This window comes from Mauremys reevesii, linkage group 9 (genome assembly GCF_016161935.1).
Source record: "Mauremys reevesii isolate NIE-2019 linkage group 9, ASM1616193v1, whole genome shotgun sequence".
Lineage (NCBI taxonomy): Eukaryota > Metazoa > Chordata > Testudines > Geoemydidae > Mauremys > Mauremys reevesii.
Genome location: NC_052631.1, coordinates 15,721,895 through 15,739,808, shown reverse-complemented (window position 1 = coordinate 15,739,808; position 17,914 = coordinate 15,721,895). Strand labels below are relative to the sequence as shown.

Genomic DNA, 17,914 nt, shown 5'->3' with positions numbered 1-17,914 from the left:
CCAGCCCTCCCCACACGGCGGCTCGGCTCCGGGACCCAGCCCGGCCCACGCGCCCAGCTGCCGGCGGCTGCCGGCGAGGCGCTGAGACCGGGGGAGGAGGGGAGGGGCCGGAGGGGGGGGGGGCGGGGCGGGGGGCGGGGACCGCTGCCGCCAGCTGGCGGCGGCAGCTGGCGGGGGCCCTTCCGGGGGACCGGCCGCCGGGGTCGCGGCACCGCGCGGGGCCGCATTACCGCTCCCGCACGACCGGGCTGCACAGGCGGCGGTCCTGCTTCGGCGGTAATCAGTTATGTTTTCCACAGAAGAACATTATCTGTTAACAGAGGCTGAGGAACAATAAGCTTTCAGTTATGAAAAATAACCGTGACAAATGGCCACTAATCACAAAAAGCAAAAAAAAGTCTTCAAATGTAGTCGGTGTAGGAGACTTCAGTGAGCTTTCACATACTCTTCAAGCTTCCCATATTATTGTTACATTAAGATCATTGGGGACCAAAAAAATAAGATAGGCCTGATCCAGGGTGCTAAACTTTGTAAAGAACTCCTTTAAAATTTGTAACTCTAATTAACAGATTAACTTGTAAATTCTTAGAACATTCATTCTGTACTCAGAGTAAGTGTTGTAATTTTGGGAGGGATATGCTGTATTCTTCATATTTAACGAACCGAGTTGCTGCTTTAAATGTAAAATTCATCTCCCCCTTAACTGTGTAACTGCCATCTGTGCTTCCATAATAACCATAGTACCGTGTTTTCCTTGAGGGGTTTAACAAGTAAAACATGACGTATAGCCATTATTGAGCATTGTGTAGGAAAATGTATTTAATGTTTTACCAGAAATTACTTTTCTTTGCAAATTCAGAACAGTGTTTTGTTTTTAATCAGTTTGGTATCTGAAGGAAAGTGGCTTTATAAAATTACAAATTCAATGCTCTGTAATAAGTGCAGCTTTTAAACATTCAGTGTAAATGGAAAACTGTTGATTCTTTACGTTAAATGCAATGGCACTTGTACTCTTGTTGTTGGAGTTTTTGTATGTTTCACATACTTTTTAACTTGCAGAGATAATAGTGCTTTTGAAAATGATACTTGAGTTTTTCTGACATGCAGTCCAAGCTGCAAGAGCAACGAGAAACCCTAATCATCTAGCCACATATAAAAAGTCATTATTCAAAGCTGATTAAAAATGCATGCAATCTGCAAACGTAAGACATTAACAGATTACTACATGCCTGAAAGGTTTATGAAACAGATGACTTAATGGGGGGCAGATATTCTGTTTCGCTCTCTGATGGCTTTAAAAATTATCATCCTTCTTTGAGGTTAGCCAATGAAAAGACAAAGTTCAAAGAAGATTGTGCCAGTATGAGTATGTATCAACAAGAGTGATGACTTATTAATATGACTAGATGATCTGAGGTTTTAATTATTCCACTAGAGTTGCCATATGGGATGATAATATATTCTTCTATGCATTGGTTGTATGCATCATAAATATACTCAAGTATCAGAGGGGTAGCCATGTTAGTCTGGATCTGTAAAAGCAGCAAAGAGTCCTGTGGCACCTTATAGGCTAACAGAAGTTTTGGAGCATGAGCTTTCGTGGGTGAATACCCACTTCGTCGGATGCATGTAGTGGATGCATCCGACAAAGTGGGTATTCATCCACGAAAGCTCATGCTCCAAAACATCTGTTAGTCTATAAGGTGCCACAGGACTCTTTGCTGCTTTTACATAAATACACTGCCATTCATAAATACACCCCCCCACACACTCACTGATTTCAGTGGGAGCAGGACTGGACCTATGTTTATAGGATATGATCTAGCGGATAAGGTAGTGGAGTGGGATACAAGATTTGGCTTTGCCATTGGCTTTCTGGGCGATCTTGGGAAATTCCTTTACCGCTCTGTGCTTCAGTTTCTCTGTATATAAAATAAGGCAAATGATATATTTATTGCCTTTTATATAGTGCTCTGAAATCAGTGGAGGAAAAGAATTAACTTTCTATTATGATTTTGTGCCTCTACCTTCCACTGGATAGAATTGGAATGGATCAAGCAGGCATCAAAAGCCCGAGGCTGCTCTTTGGCTTGAGAGGTAGCATCCTGTGCGTTGGGAGCAGGATGGTCTGATCTCTAACTCTGGTGTGCAGCAGACTGGAAATGTTCAAAGTCCTGATTGGGTACAGAATGTCAGCTCTTCAGAGCTCACCTAGTAGGTGGATGAAGCAGCATCAGAGTGATCTGTTGGCTATTGCCAACTTCAAGAGATCAAAAATCACGAGTCAGGCCCCCTAAAATCATGATTTTAGCCCAGAGAATCAAGACTTTTTTTTTTAAAAGATCATACTTTTCTTTTGGTGGTGTGTGTGGTGTGTGTTTTTTTGGAAACCTCCTCCCCAGCCCTGCCATCCCCAACATCTGTGTGACAATGAGTATTGACACTCTCCCAAATCTACGGGGTAAGGTGCCTTTGGCCCCTGTTGCAGAAGCTCTCACCTTCACATCTGTCCATCCACCTGCCCAGGGATTGATCCTGTCCCCTGTCACCCTCACCACTTCAACCCCCTCCTCTGCTCTTCCTAGGGTTCTTCATACCCTCTCTGAGGCTGGGGTAGCAGCATGGTCCCCTCTCCCTTTGTAGGCTGGGGGTGGCAGTTCCAGGGGCACTTCATCCCCCTCTGCCCCTGTCCAAGGCAGATGGGGGAGGAGCAGCAGAGCTGCCCTGTTGTTGTTGCTCACGGGACGGGAAGGAGGGAGCAGAGCTGCGCTGGGCTCTTTGCTTCCTCCCCCTGTGAGAATGGTGACTGAAGGGGAGATGCCTGCTGGCTTCCAGCAGGGCTCAACTTTGCGATGGGCATGGAGCATCTCGCGTCATCGCCAGATGAGCTCCAGCACCCGCTGAAACCCCGTTATTCAAGGAAAACATCAACAGTTGACAATATTGTGTGTCAGCAGCAAAGTGGCTAATATGTTTGACCATATCTGAAATATATGAAAAATGATGGGGAACACAATATGTGCATGACTCCAAACACACTAGTTCTTGCCACTAGAATGTCGGGTGTGAGCACTGGCTGTTCCAGAGGAAGTGGAACTAGTGCACAGGGGAACCTTTGTAGTGGTGGCTGGAGTGAGGGGGAACCAATGAAAGCTGCTGTGCTCTAGAAGAGGCTGGCTGCAATGACTGATGTTTAAGGAGTGGCCTGACTGGGGACCAGCTAATAAAATGGTTTCTAATAAGCTTCTCAAGAGAAGTGCTGAGCAAAAGTCCTTAACACCCACATCAGTTTAGTTTCCATTAGGAAAGCACAACTGTGAAAACCATGCTTCTCTACAGGTTGTCCTGCCCCCTTCCAATGATGCCCAGGGGAGATGAGGTCACGGTAGGCTTCTCCGCTGGCTACCTCAGCAGATGGAGTGGGTCAGTTGGCCACCTCCAGAAGATCTTGGAAGGAAAGGATTCAAGCCATAGGCAACCCAGAAGACAGCAACAGGTAAGTGAAAGGCTCTGAGGCTTGGCGAGAAGATCAGGAGGGGAGGGGAAGAAAAGGATGAGGAAGCCAAATCAGGGAATGTCACCAGGTTTGTTAGGAATTATTGGGGTTCTCATCCCTCTAAATCTCCCAGTGACTGGAAAGAGTTGAGAAGTCAGGTGACCCAAACATGCTACTTCAGCTTTGCAAGATCTATGCAAGCAGAAGTGTTTTACATAGGAGCTGCGTCTGCCAGTTAAACACCGTGCAGTGGTGTTCTTCCCCCAATGTAAATCAAGAATAACACTTCTGAAGCTAGTTGAATTACACTGGTGCAAAAATGGTGTATGAGGAGATTGGTTCCCCAACCTCCCCTAGTGTTCTTCTCTCATTTTGTGTGAGGTCATGAATGTTGTGTTAGAAGCATTCTATCAGGACAACTTAAGCCTAACACTTCCGTTTTGTAAGATCAGGGTCTCGTAATCATTAAAGTATTTGTAGAAATTAGGTTGTTTTTTTTGTTTGTTTTATTGTACTTAACCTAGACATTGCAACATCTTTCTAATGCAGGAGACCCAGAAAGTGCAACTAACTAGAAACAAAAATCCTTTTGGATTGTGTTTTCCATAAATGTAGTCAAAAAGAGAGGATCACTTATGCCCCAGTCCTCCAGACAGTTGGCATATGGTTAACTTTACTTGCATGAATAGCCCCATTGAATTCAATAGGGCTCTTAAAACTGATTCCCAAGAGTAAGTATTTACAGGATTGGAACCTTGTTGTTTGGCTTTTGTTTTGATTTACAAAAATTACTTGGTTCCTAAAATAAAAAACCTGCCCTTTTCAAAACACCTCCCTGAAAGCAACCTAGTATCTCCATCAGATGCTGTTTACCTTCTCATTGCTAAACAAGTTTCAGAGAGGTTCCCAGTACTTGTGGATTATAGACTTTTTCCACAGAATCCAATTATTTTGCCCCTAAGCCATTTTGTGTACATGGCAGGAATACAGTTCCGCGTTTAGTGCGTAGGAAACATTCATGCAGACAAAGTCGTGCTCCAAATTTGTAAATGGAGTGTTTGCAAACAGAAGACACGGTACATCTCCCTCCAATATTTCTTTGAATTCTGAATTAGATTTTTTTCCAATGAGGAGTGATTGCTGGCTTTCTACAGAAAACATACCCACAAAACAGCTGGTTGGGAGAACAATCTTTTTCACAGAAAACCATTTTTCTTCCATCCATTATTTTTCCCCTCTTGAATCTCAGCTCCAGTGTGTAATTAGTATAACAATCATTACACTGGTATAATTATATTGTTACTGATATTATTCAGGAGCAAATAAACACAGCTGAGTGGTTTGGGTTTTCAGCAGATAGGCTGTTTAAATAGTCGGGAACTATTTTATAGCTTTATTTCTAGGTGATCTTCATACTAGAGGATTTTATATACACACAAATCCCATGGAAGCTATTGCTGGTTCAGCTGATCCCATGTTAACATTGGTGGGAGCCCTAGGAGTAGAAGAGGCTCCTGGCTTCCATGAGACAGTGGCAAAAATACCTAAGCTCTGTATATACCAGTATTTATCTGGTTGCTACCGTCAGTGTAACTGCACCCAGGGGTGGCTCTAGGAATTTTGCCGCCCCAAGCTCGGCAGGCAGGCTGCCTTCCGCGGCTTGCCTGCGGTCCGAAGCCACGGGATCAGCAAGCAGAGCGCCCCCCGCAGCTTGCCGCCCCAAGCATGCGCTTGGCGTGCTGGGGCCTGGAGCCGCCCCTGACTGCACCATTGCTGATGGTGGCTGTGATATGAGTACTGATTTTTCTAGTGTACAGAAAACCTAAGACAAACAAACACATTAGCTCGAAGGCAGGGCGCTGACTACTTTGATATGAAGAAAGTGATGTCTTGGACAGTGTTGGGCATGTGAATGCTTTTAGAACTTCTGTTTTTGCTCACCTGACGCTTACTCATCTTGACAAATGGAATACCAGCCACAGACACTCACGGTTCAGTATGAATTTCTTACCAGCAGTGACGGAGGAAGCACTAAAGCATTTATGCTACAATATTTACCAGGAGTGCAATCCTGGTACATATGGCTGGCTAGACACTTAATTCCTGCCATAAGGATCCACTTGAGCGACTCCTAGCTTACTCCTATCCAAATGGTCACTGCACTCGGATTCCCAAGAGGGAACTCTATAAATAAGACATGCATAGAAGAGAGATCTCCGTCCTGCAAAGACAGGACAAGTGTTGCTAGCTATTAACACCAATGCAGGTCAGTTGGATAACTGGCTCTAACAGGCTGTATCATGCTTTACCTGCAGGTAAAGTGGCACTGAGGAAGTATGGAACTCTTCCTTACTTCTGAACACAGCAGAGCACCCAGCTGTGTGTCAAGGCAACACCAGCTGTTAGAAGTCTTTGCATTATGCAGCTTTATGATGGGGTTTGCTTTTATGGGGGTATTGGGTAGGAACCTGCATAGCGGGGGAGGACTTTAATATGACACATTGACTGCAGATACAATAAAATAATCTCACTCAGCTTTTTAAAAATGAAGGCCTTAAAAAAAAAAAAGCATCAATTATTCTCTTCAAGTGCAATTGAACTTTGAGCTACATTCTACTCTCCCTTATATTCTCGAATGAAGTCACTGGTGTAACTCCTGTGAACAGATGTTTCACCCTATATTGTAAGGAATTGAACCACCAGAGAGGGATAACAGACCTGGGTTCTGGCTTCTTAGCATAATTAGGACCAAGTTGTGCTCTGTCCCCCTGGTTTAAATCCACAGTAACACAGGGGATGTTGATACATTTACTTCTAATGTACTTACCGGTCAGTGCGGGGGTCGTCTTTTGTATAAGCAAAAGGCTGAACCAATTGCTGTAGCAGGCTTTGCAAACTAAGGGCTTGTCTACACTAGAGATTGTTGCACAAGTGCAGCTGCACTAATATAGATGCCTAGTGTAGGTGCACTGTATTGGTGAAAAATAGGCCTTGCATGGGTGTGACTTATTTTAGTAAGGGAGAACCTGCACCTGTTGTTGCAGAACTGGGTTGTAACTTGGGTTCCTGTTGGTTATAGGAAGCCACTTAGCATCCCTTGGAAACAAATACACTGAAAACCCAGCAGGGAGCAGCCTGCTGACTAGAGGATCAAGTACTGTTCATTGCTGAGCCAGCTGATCCACTTCACTAGCACACACCATGTTTGTGCCTTGAGGTCCCTCAATAATACTGCTACATAAAGACAAAATACTACTATAATTTATCTGTCACCCATGAACTTTAGGAGTTCTGCTAGATGGGACTGGGTTCAAAACCAAATCCGCCCTCTTTATCTAGAGAGACCTCAACCAAATCCCTTCTATCTGATATCAGCCTCAGCCTCTGGAAAAGTTCAGATTCTACCATTTGCTCATTCTGAAGCTGAACCAATGATTTTGTATCAAGTAGAACTACACTGATTATGGAAGCCTTCAGGGACTTTGGAAGGGAGCTTAAGAAGAAGAAAGCTCATGAGATTTTTCAGAGATCCTTCCAGTTCCATCAGCAAGAGAGGAAAGCAGAAAACACTGGAGATGAACCACTAGCTGTATGACTGGTGAAAAGCTAAAGGTTTTGGTTTTGTGGAGCGTTAGGCCCCTTTCCAAGGGGAGAGAAGGCTTTTTTTTTTTTAAACTTGCACCTCACAGGTAGGCGTTGTGTAATCTTCTCAGCTGGAGAGTAGCAGAGGTCAGCCAGAAGGGTATTACACTAACAATACAAGGGGAGAGTGCTAAGAAGACACATGCAGTTCAAACTCAGCTGTTACAGGCAAATTGAATCAATGTGACAGAGTGTGAAAAGAAGTTTCAGTTGCTTATTTACCACTAATAGGAGACAAGAAGAGTGGACAGTCTCAATGATGAGAAGAAATCTGAGATGACTGGCATTACTGAAACCTGGTGGGACAATTTGCATGATTGAAATGTTAAAATCATTGGTTATAACCAGGGTCGGCTCCCAAACAGCGAAAAAATAAAAATAAAATAAAGCTGTGATCGGCGGCACTTCGGCGGCAGGGTCTGAGCGGGACTGAGAGACCCGCTGCCGAATTGCCGCTGAAGACCTGGACGTGCCGCCCCTTTGCATTGGCCGCCCCAAGCACCTGCTTCCTGCGCTGGTGCCTGGAGCCGGCTCTGGTTATAACCAGTCCAGGAAGGATTGAGTGCATAGAGAGGGTGTGTGTGTGTGTGGTGGGGGCACTCTGCATTAAGAGTAGCTCTTCTAGAGTTTCTGATAACTCAAAAGTGCAGGATCTTGAATGCATATGGATCAGTGTACTGACTAACAAAGCCCAGGAGGAGTACTGATGGCAGTCTGCTACAGATCACCTAATCAAGCCAGAGAACAGGATGAGTTGTTACTTAGGCATCTTTCCGTAAGGTGTGGAAAGAAAAACTGTTATGGGGGGCTTCCATTTAGGAGACCTATGCTGGAGGCCTCATGCGGCCCATAGTAAAGTGTCAGAGTTTCTAAAAAGTATAGATAATTTTCTAGCACAAAAGGTTGTACACCCAACATGAGGTAGCTATTTTAGACCTTATGATGGATAAAGATGAATTAATCACTGGACTGGAAGTTAGTGGCTGCTTGGGACCAGTGATTATGACCTCCTGACATTCAATAAGGGCAAAGAGAGGTCAGTTCCAACAGTAATATATTTGGTGCATCGAAAAGGGCTAACTTCTCAAAGCAGAGGAAAAATTTTAACAGAAAACATGAACAAAAATTGGCAGTTCTTTAAAAAGTTTTAGATAGTCAAAAAGCCACAATTCCAAAATCCTAAAGGACAACTTTGGCTTAAAGCCCATCATAGGTGTGCACAGCACATTTCATTAGTGTGTGCACCCAGGGAATTTTTTTTAAAAGGCGAACATCATAAAGGTTGGGGTGCAGGATGGAATGCAGAGTGTGGGAGGGGGTGCGGTGTACAGGAAGGGGCTCAGGGCAAGGGATTGGGGCAGAGGAAGGGTGTGGGGTATATGGGGGGCTCAGGGCAGGGGGTTGGGGTGCAGGAGGGATCTGGAGTGCAGGAGGGGGCTCAGGGCAGGGAGTTGGGGTGCAGGGTGCAGCAGGGGGCTCAAGGCAGGGGGTGGGGTACAGGAGGGGTGCAGGGTGTGACGGGGGCTCAGGGCAGGGAGTTGTGGGGTGGGGTGTAGGAGGGGTTCGGGCTCTGGCCCAGTGCTGCTTACCTGCAGCGGCATGCTCCCTGGCCCCACACCGTGCCGCTCACCACGTCCCTGAGTGGCCATGGGCGTGGGGGAGGCACAGGGCTCCACGCACTGCCCTTGCCATGCCTCCAGGTACCTCCCCCGAAGCTCCCATTGGCCACGGTTCCCCGTTCCCAGCCAATGGGAGCTGCAGGGGGTGGTGCCTGGAGCAACGCACGGAGCCCTCTGCCTCCTCCATCCCCTCCCAGGGACGTGGTGACGTGCTGGCCACTTCTGAGAGCAGCGCGGGCCCTGCAGCACCACGGAGGGCAAATCCCACGGCTGGATCCAAAGGCCTGAGGGGCCGGATCCGGCCTGCGGGCATTAGGGTGTGCCTGGGCACATCCAGCACACCCCGTGCGCATGCCTATGAAGGCCACCTTGATTCAGTAGTGAAGTGAAGGCAGCAATTAGAAAAAAGTAATATATAACAAAGGGGGGGAAATAGATAGCCGTTGATAACAACTTTCTGCGCTTAACTTGAAATTTATAAGGGAAGCTAAAGACATCGGGGGTGGGGGGGAATCTATGGTTAGTATGGCTAAGGACAAGAAGAAATATTAGGAACAAATAGGAAAGATTAAGTATATTAGGAACAAAAGAAATCCTAACAATAGTATACGCCTTAAATTAGATTGAAATGACGAAATTGTTAATGATGCAGAAAAGACAGCAGTGTTTAATGTTCTGCATTTGGAAAGAAGCAGGAATGATGTATTTATATCATATGAGGAAACACTATTTCACAAGGAGGGTGGTGAAGCGCTAGACTGAGTTACCTAGGGAGGTGGTGGAATCTCCATCCTTAGAGGTTTAAGGCCTGGCTTGACAAAGCCCTGGCTGGGATGATTTAGTTGCTGTTGGCCCTGCTTTCAGCAGGGAATTGGACTAGATGACCTCCTGAGGTCTCTTCCAAACCTAATATTCTTTGATGAAGTGCATGCCAGTCAACTGGTAACAGAGGAAGATCTACATTAAACCTTTTTAAAATCAACATGTGCAGATAACTTGTGCCAAAGAGTCCTAAAGAGTTAGCTGAGAGAGTTCTCTGACCTACTGATACTTTTGAATAAATCTTGGAATATTGGGGAAGTTCCAGAAGACTGGAGGAGTGGTAATATTCAGAAAGGGCAAGCAAGATCACCCTGGTAACTATAGCCCATTTAACCTGACATCAATTCTGGATAAAATTAATGGAAAAACTGATATGGGATTCTGTTAATAAAGAATTAAAGGATAGGGATATAAATAATTCCCTGAAAACTAAACACAAATATCTGAGTGCAGTACCTTGTATGTTTAGAGCACTGCTAAATGTTAAGTGAAAACTGAACCAAAATAACCAGCTACATATACGGCCCTTTCTGGCTCCTTCACCCTCATGCAGCTTTACTTTCCAAGATGGTGTTGCTGTTATAAATAACAGAATTGTCAACAATCAAACAAGGAAATGGCTGAAGAGACTATCAAACTATATTCAGATTCTTAGGAAAATGTTTTCCCAGGGCTACAAAAGCAAGAAGAACAGTAAATATGGCAGACTACATGTAAATAATATTAAGGTTAAGACATAATCCCACAGAAAGTTGGAAGATACTGCACTCTTGTACCTAGGGGAGAAAACCCACTTTGAAGCAAGCATGCTTTCGCTCTCCAAACAGACTTATTTCAAGCTCTCCAGGCTTTTAAGTTTACTGTGGCTGAGGCTGCATGATTGAAAAAGTCTGAAGAAGAAAATGTGGACATCAGGAAATAATAAAAATACCAAATGCAAGCTGCTATCTCTGAGAAAAATAGACAGTTAAGCTTGTTGTTTTATTGTGGTGGGGGGAATCTGTCTTTTTTTGGTCTCAGATAAACATTCAGATCTTCCAAGAAAAAAGCCTGCATTTAATCATGTCTAGTTTACATTTGTTCTGGGATCCCACTTTTTTTTTTTTGGTCCCAGCTTTCTGTCTTTAAGGGAAGGGGAAATGGTAACTTCCAGAAAATACTGCACTTGAATGGAAAATTTTTATTCATGTTAGTATCTTGTAACTTTCTATTATCTTTTCTGTCAGCAGACAAGATATCTGCATTGATGGTATATGTGAAATGAGATGGCTGACTTCAGTGCAGTTTCTAGTGGGACAGAGTCACACACATTAAATATCTCCACTGCAAAGGGCCTTAAGGCCGGACTTTCAAATGAGCTCAGCCTGGTGGTGCTGAGCTCTTCAAAATCTAGCTTCAACTATGGATACAAGGCATTTGAAAATCTGTTCCCTACAGGGCATGCTTGTTTGCAGTCTCAGTATTGAGGCCAAGAAATGGATGAAGTATGAGAACTGAAGAAAGGAGGTACTTACGGTGGTAGTGCTGGTTAGGACTGAGATACATTGGAAGACATAGTGATGAGGGATATTGTAGGAAGTACCCATGTGGCTGTCCTTCAGAGTTCAGAACTGCCAAACTAACTCTTCATGAGCACTAAATCCACACACACAATTTAATACTGAAAAACATTGTTACATTTCCATGACCAGTAAGAGTTCAATTTGATGGTTCTTATTTTAGGTAGGTAGGGGGATGTGTGTGTGTGTGTGTGCGCGCACCACTCCCCACTGCAAGATGGAATTGCATCTCCTAAGTGTACGTGATTGTTGCCTGCTTGGGTTAGATTCACAAGGGGGACTTGGGTGTTGCAATGCCTAGCTTTTAAGTGCCCAACACTTCTTGGCATTCATAACCTCAAGTTAGGCACCCAGGCTCTCCATATGCTGTGTGTGCCTACCAAAGACTCTCAGCAGCCAGCATGCTGAGTATGGTTAGCTTAGGCATCTCCCCAAAGAAATACTGAAGAGAGAGGTGCAGCCAAAGCCCCACTCCTGAGAAGGACTTAGCATCTAAATTTGGGCCAGATAAAGATGACTCTCTCTAGTCAGGGTTCACAGCTATGAGTCCTCTTCTAGAGATAGATATGGAGGTAAGTCCTGTAGAGGCCTGCAAGTTCTGGTGTAATTTACATTTACTGCTGATTTACACCAGTGTATCTGTTACTGTGGATTTTAACCAGGGTGACGGAGAGCAGAACTTGGCTGTAATGTTAAGAAGCCAGAACTCAAATCGGCTATTCCTCTATAATGGTTCCAGGAATGCCTGACAATATAGGGTGACGTTCTCTCTCTAACGCTGGTGTAAACCTGTGGCCTTCAGTGGGAGCTGCAGTCTTATAAGGAAGAGGAAAATTCAGCTCAAAGTGTGGTTGCAATGGAAGAGAATAAAGCTACTATTATATTTTCTAAGGCTTTAGTTTTAGAAGCTGAGTGAGATCACTTTAATATGATAGCAACTGTAAATACAATAAGCCTTTGCCACTTCTTACCTAACACCCATATAAAAACAAACCCATCAATATTCGATTCTGCTATATAGTGCAAAGACTTCTCTTAACAGCTAGTGTTAGAACATCTTTACAGTTCAATGGTAGTGAACAGACAAGGACAAATACCAAAAATAATGAGATCATGTAGAAAGCACAGATCAATCCATATACCTGGCTGGATTCATTCACTTCTCTTCCTCCTTGAAAGTATCCAGCCTTCTTTAGAAGTGTTTAAATGACTTATCTCAGGCTTAGGGTGCTGCTTTGTCATTAGTCTGTGCCTGGTTTATGAATTATGACGTAAAATTTCAGCTGGTCTTTTAAACGTAATGGCTGAGCACTTCAAGTCTCCCGTATACAGGCAACCAGCCACATATCAAAAGGGAACTAAGTTTGGTCATTACCATCTTATTCAGGATACACCCCAGCAACCTAGAGATTAGATGAGAGGCTATCTCCTCCTTGCAATTCCCCTAGCTCTTCAGCCACTCTAAAATACTTTCAGCTTGAAAGGCTGTTTATTACAGAAAAAGTCTAAACACAATGGCTAGTTTGTTGTTTTCATGTGGTTCTTGTCACACTATGGTGAGACAATGGATGTTCTGGGTCAGATTTTCACAGCTGCATGCCTAATTTGCATGCACACCTGAGGTAAACGGGCATGCAGATACTCCCCCAAACAACCCATAGGTTTGTGCAGTTGCCAAGATGGGCCCACACTCATAGCAACTGCACGGACAAATGCATGGAAAGGGTTTCCGCTCCCCCTGTATGAATTCTGACAATCTGGGTCTTTGTCTCTTGGTGACCTGATCCTACAAGGTGAAATGGATGCCCTCATTTGCCAGTGGCTTCAGTGAGAGTTGCCTAGGCTCAGCACCTTGCAAGCTTAGACCCTCGGTTATTAAAAATAATTGCATCCTTAAAGCAGAAGGCAAAACATGCACCATTAAATTAGGGGCTCAGCTCTCCCTGACTGACTTCAATGGGGCTATACACAGGAGTAAGGGCTGCAGGATAAAGCCCTAAGTAGAAGCCACCATTTATTTTTATCTCTTACAACTGATCTGAATGACTCACCTGACAAAATGGAGGCAACTGCTGCAATGATGAAGGAAACAATGACTCCAGGCCCAGCCATCTCCTTAGCAACCAGCCCAGACACTACATACATTCCAGTGCCAACACAGCTTCCAACTCCAAGGGAAACCAGGTCCATTGTCGTGAGCACCTGGGCCAACTTGGTCCCATGAGAGGTGGTGGTGCCCGTCCCTTCCAGCATTGACTCCACAGGTTTGGTGCGTAGGATCCTGGAGTGCATGGCGTGCCATGTGGCACCCCACTGGATCCTCCTGGGGTCCAAATAGGAGAAGAAGCTCATTGTACTGGTGGGGTATTGAGACAAGACAGGAGACTTCAGCAGGGTTCAACAACAAACTTCAACAGCAGCAACTTCGGCTAGTAACAGCCCTTTTCAGAGAAGGTGTAGCACAATTTGAAGCCACATTCTTGCATTCAAAGCTTTTAGTTTGCTTTTTGGTTCTGTAAAAGAGAAGAAACGTACTCACACACACAAAAGTTTAGGGGCGCTCATAGAAAAACGATAGGATCAGCCTTCTCTAAGAGTCAGATTGGGACTCAAGAAGTCGGGGCTCAACTGGAAGCTGTGCTATAGACTTCCTCTGTGACCTGGGGAAAGTCATTTAGAGGGGATTTCAGAAGTGCTCCATGTTAGCCTAACTGTGCTCCCATGGAACTCAATGGGAGTTTTACAGTTGACTTTCATGGGAGCAGAGTTAAACCGACACTGAGCATTTCTACAAATCCCCCACCCTTAATGCCTCTGTTTGGTTTCCCTAATTGCAAAATGGGGACAACGCTACCCCCTTTATCTGCCCTGTCTATTTAGATCGTACGCTCTTACTGTGTGTTTGCAAAGCACTGTAGCCCTGAGGATTAATCTGTTGGTCTGTATAAAATGTCTTTTTGATAAAAGTGTGTAGGCTGCATAGATTAATAGAATTTGCAATAAGCTGTAATACAAGATACCTAGAAACTTCTAGGCCAGACATCCTGGCCTATTTCCTCTGTGATGCTGACAGCAACCTTTAAGACCCTTACTCAGAAAAGTAATAATAGGAGACAAACCTACGCAAATGTCTAGGGACTTTTTGAATGTCTGCTAACCTTTCACCTAGTTAGGGTAAAAAGGAGGGTATTTTTGACCACAAATGTAACACATACACCCGCAAGCTACTATATAGCTGTCATTAGTACGCACACAAAAGGTCAGCCAATGAAAACAGGTACCCTCACCTTTCCATGGGGGAAAGACAAATTTGGGCATAGGAGGAAGGATTTCTCCCTATAAAAAGGGTGGTAATCCTCCATTAGGGCAGGCGATACATCTCTCTGTTTCCTTGTCGTCTCAACCTGCTTCGAAGCCTTTTTCTCCTACGAAAGCTGTCAATACTAAGTCGTAGTATTAATTCTTTTCAAAGTTGTGAGTATGAACAAGTTCTTATTTCTGCTAGAGCATTTATACTAAGAAGGGTTTAACTTATAGCCAGTTTCTTTGTAACTTCCTCTAGCAGAGGTGTGAAATTCACTCTAGTGCTATTGCTGCAAAGTGCATTTAGAACTGTGTAATATCATATCATATCTCTTAAAGAACTGTGATATTTTGTAACTTTGTAATCTCATTCTGCTTTTAACATTTTACATTTACTTCTTGTTTCATTGATTTTAAATAAAAGGTCTTGTTTGACTAAACTTCGTCTCAGTGTAATTTCCTGTTATATACCCCAATCTCCTTGTGTTAAATTCTGTGAAGCCTGATTCAAGACTAACTTTATCTTCTGATCACACATATTGGCGAGCCATATCCATATTATTAATATTTATCACTTATTAACATTCTTAATTAATTAGAAAATTAATTATTAAATAAAACTAAATTAAGTGGACAAATTCCACTGTCCCTACTAACCCTCCCCAAATCAGGCTACAGGCTGGCGAGCCAGGCAGGAGGAGATTTAAGGAGTGTGTGACAGGAATTTCAGGTATCCAGATATTCCTGGACCCTTTGAAACGCAAGTAAATAGTTAACTTCAGTAAACTCTGAAACTCTTAAACCAGAGTCAACTTCCTGTGATTATTGTTGCTGGCAATACGCCCAGTATTTCCGTTTTGTATTGTGGTTAAACATCTTAAGGTCTTTACTTTCACTTTTGCCTAAAGGTTTTAACTGTATTGATAACTGAATATTAAAGTAATATTGTTTAAAAGTAATACGCGCGTAAGAAAGGGGTTTTATAAGTTGAAGAAAGAAATGAATGGTACCGAATAAAATATTTGCAGTAGCACGGGATCCAGTGACCCACACTAGTGGTGGCGGGGAGTTAATAAAGCAAGGTATTCATAGCTGCCAGAAAGGCCGCAATCAGTCAGAACTTAAATAGTTCAAAGATACCTTATCTTAGTCCCATTAACTCTTCCGAACTGCACCTCTGATATGTCTGCCTCAGTATTCCCCGATATTTGGCAGGTCCCGACAGAGGGGAAAGACCTCTCGATCTGCTATAAGCCATCGAGAGAAGAGAGAAGAGAGTATCCCCCACTCCCTCTATTTACTTGGGACTTTTATGATACAGTGTTTAAACCGGTTAAGGGGTATTATTCCTGTTTTTTTCTGTAAAAGGGACGCCTTTTTGGATCAGGATTAAATCAACAGAGGATTGATTCTAGTGAATATACTAGACTATACTAGATTCTAGTGAATATACTAGAAGAAGAAAGAGATGAATTCTCTATTTCGTATTAAGAGTATGAAAAGTGAAGATAGAACAGGAGTGGAGTGTGTTGGAGTTTCTAGCAGTTTAGCTTTGGAAAACTTTGCTAGGAAATATATTCAGGAACATGGTGGAGGTTTGGAGCAGCTGAGAAATAGTGGAATGATTTCTGAGCAGAGAAACCCGTGGGGTTTTGTGAGTAATGTATTTGAGGAAGAAACAGAGCAGAAAAAGAAAAGAGCTAAGGTGGTGAAGGGAATAGCTGTTGAATGCTTGCTTGTAGCTTGTAGTTCATTGAGAAAGAAATTGGATAAAAAGATGGAGTTACTCAGGGAAGTTCAGCAGATGCTGGTAGCCTATAGAGTAGACCGTGGTCGGTTGTTGGAAAAGATTAAAGAACTAGAAAAGGGAGAAAATAGAGCAGAGGAGGTTGAAGAATTGATTTCCATCCCTATTGGTATGGTGGAACTAACAGAGGTAGAAAATCCTATTGGACCAGTGACTAGAAGTAAAACAAGAGAATTATCTCAAGCAAACACAGTACCTTCAGAAGCAAAGTTGCAGATTGAATCTGTAGAGTCAGAAGAAGAAATTGGCAGTGCAGACGGTACTGACAGTCTGACGACAAGAGACGGAAGTTCTGAAGTGACAGTTCAGGAGGCAGAGACAAGTGTCACAGTCAGTGAAGCAGTTAGTGACACAAACAGAGAAGCAGGGAAAGAGGAAAAGATCTCTACTTCTGTAGAGACTGCTTCTGTGAGTGAAGAAGCAGTGCCTTTAGAATCGGTCATTGTTCAAGGATTAGAAGAGGCCGTATCACAGGTAACACTTGTAGCTAATGCATGTGATGTAGTGATCTCTAAGTTACAAAGAGAGCTACAACAACAAGCAGGGAATAGAATTCCTGCTCCTCCACCCAATGTTACATTAGCACCATATAGAGTAGAAAATCCAGTCCCTTTGGGTGGACATTTATTGGCATTCGGGCAATCAACATTGCCTAGACCCCAGGAATTTCGTGGGTCCTCTACACCCCCGTGGTATATGCTGGTATCACCTAGTGTATCGGTAGAACGCCCTACCACGCCAGACTTTAGAGGACTAAGGGATGTCCTGCGTCAGTGTGGAGACACTTTGAATGTAAGCCATAGACATTTCATGGAAAATTATCCTAGATACCCAGGATTATCTCCAGTGGAAAGTTTTGATGGTTCAGATGAGGAAAATGTGAATCCAGGTAGAAGGAGTCAAGGAATAGAAATTGTAGATTTAAGTTCAGATGAAAGCTCAGATTCAGATCCAGAAGAAGGAATTGCAGGTTCCAATTCTGATTGTCCTGTAGCAGTTGTTACAGATATTAAAACCTTAGACCTGGTGGCTAAGCAAGTAGGAATGATGGAGGATTTTTCAGTTGCTATGCATGCACAACGTGTGCAGGAGACAGCAAAAGTGTTTGGCTTACCAAGGGAAGATTGGGGTAAAATCTTACAACTCACAGTGAATCGAGCATTGTGGAGTACTTTGCCACTTAAGTTTAGGGTAGGAGAGAAAACTTTTCAAGAGACAGTAGCCCTATTGGAACATAATCAGCACCCAGGGCAAGCTGGAGTAGCAATTCTGTCTAACTTAAAGCAGAAACCTAATGAAACTCCACATCAGTTTCATTTGCGGTTAAGTGCAGCTTGGCGGAGTCATATCAAAGAGGAAACAGATGAACTGCCATATATCAGTTTGCTTGTTAATAATTCCCTTCCTCAGTTAAGAGAAATGGTTAATATGCATATCACTGATGATATTTCTTTAAAAAGAACATTAGCCTTATTAGCTAAAGCATATGCACAGGGAGGCTCTAAATTAGGTCGGCGTGGAGCCCCGGTTGCAGTACTTCAGGAACCACAAACTAATCCTACGGTGAGGATTGAGGGACCTCAACCTCAGCCAGGATTAGGACGAGGAGTTCCTAAATTTCCTAAGTATCAACGTTGGCAAAATGACCCTAACCCACGTAATAACC

General features: G+C 43.7%; 1 protein-coding gene across 2 annotated transcripts in view; it reads right to left on the bottom strand.

Moving 5' to 3' along the window:
* Window positions 1–17,914, bottom strand: part of SLC7A14 (solute carrier family 7 member 14) — a 73,995-nt gene that overhangs the window by 25,687 nt on the left and 30,394 nt on the right. For both annotated transcript variants that reach the window (XM_039489024.1, XM_039489025.1), the window contains exon 2: window positions 13,190–13,651. In XM_039489024.1, coding sequence (XP_039344958.1) covers window positions 13,190–13,490 — 301 coding nt within the window. In that variant the 5' untranslated portion in view covers window positions 13,491–13,651. The remainder of the gene's footprint in view (window positions 1–13,189; window positions 13,652–17,914) is intronic.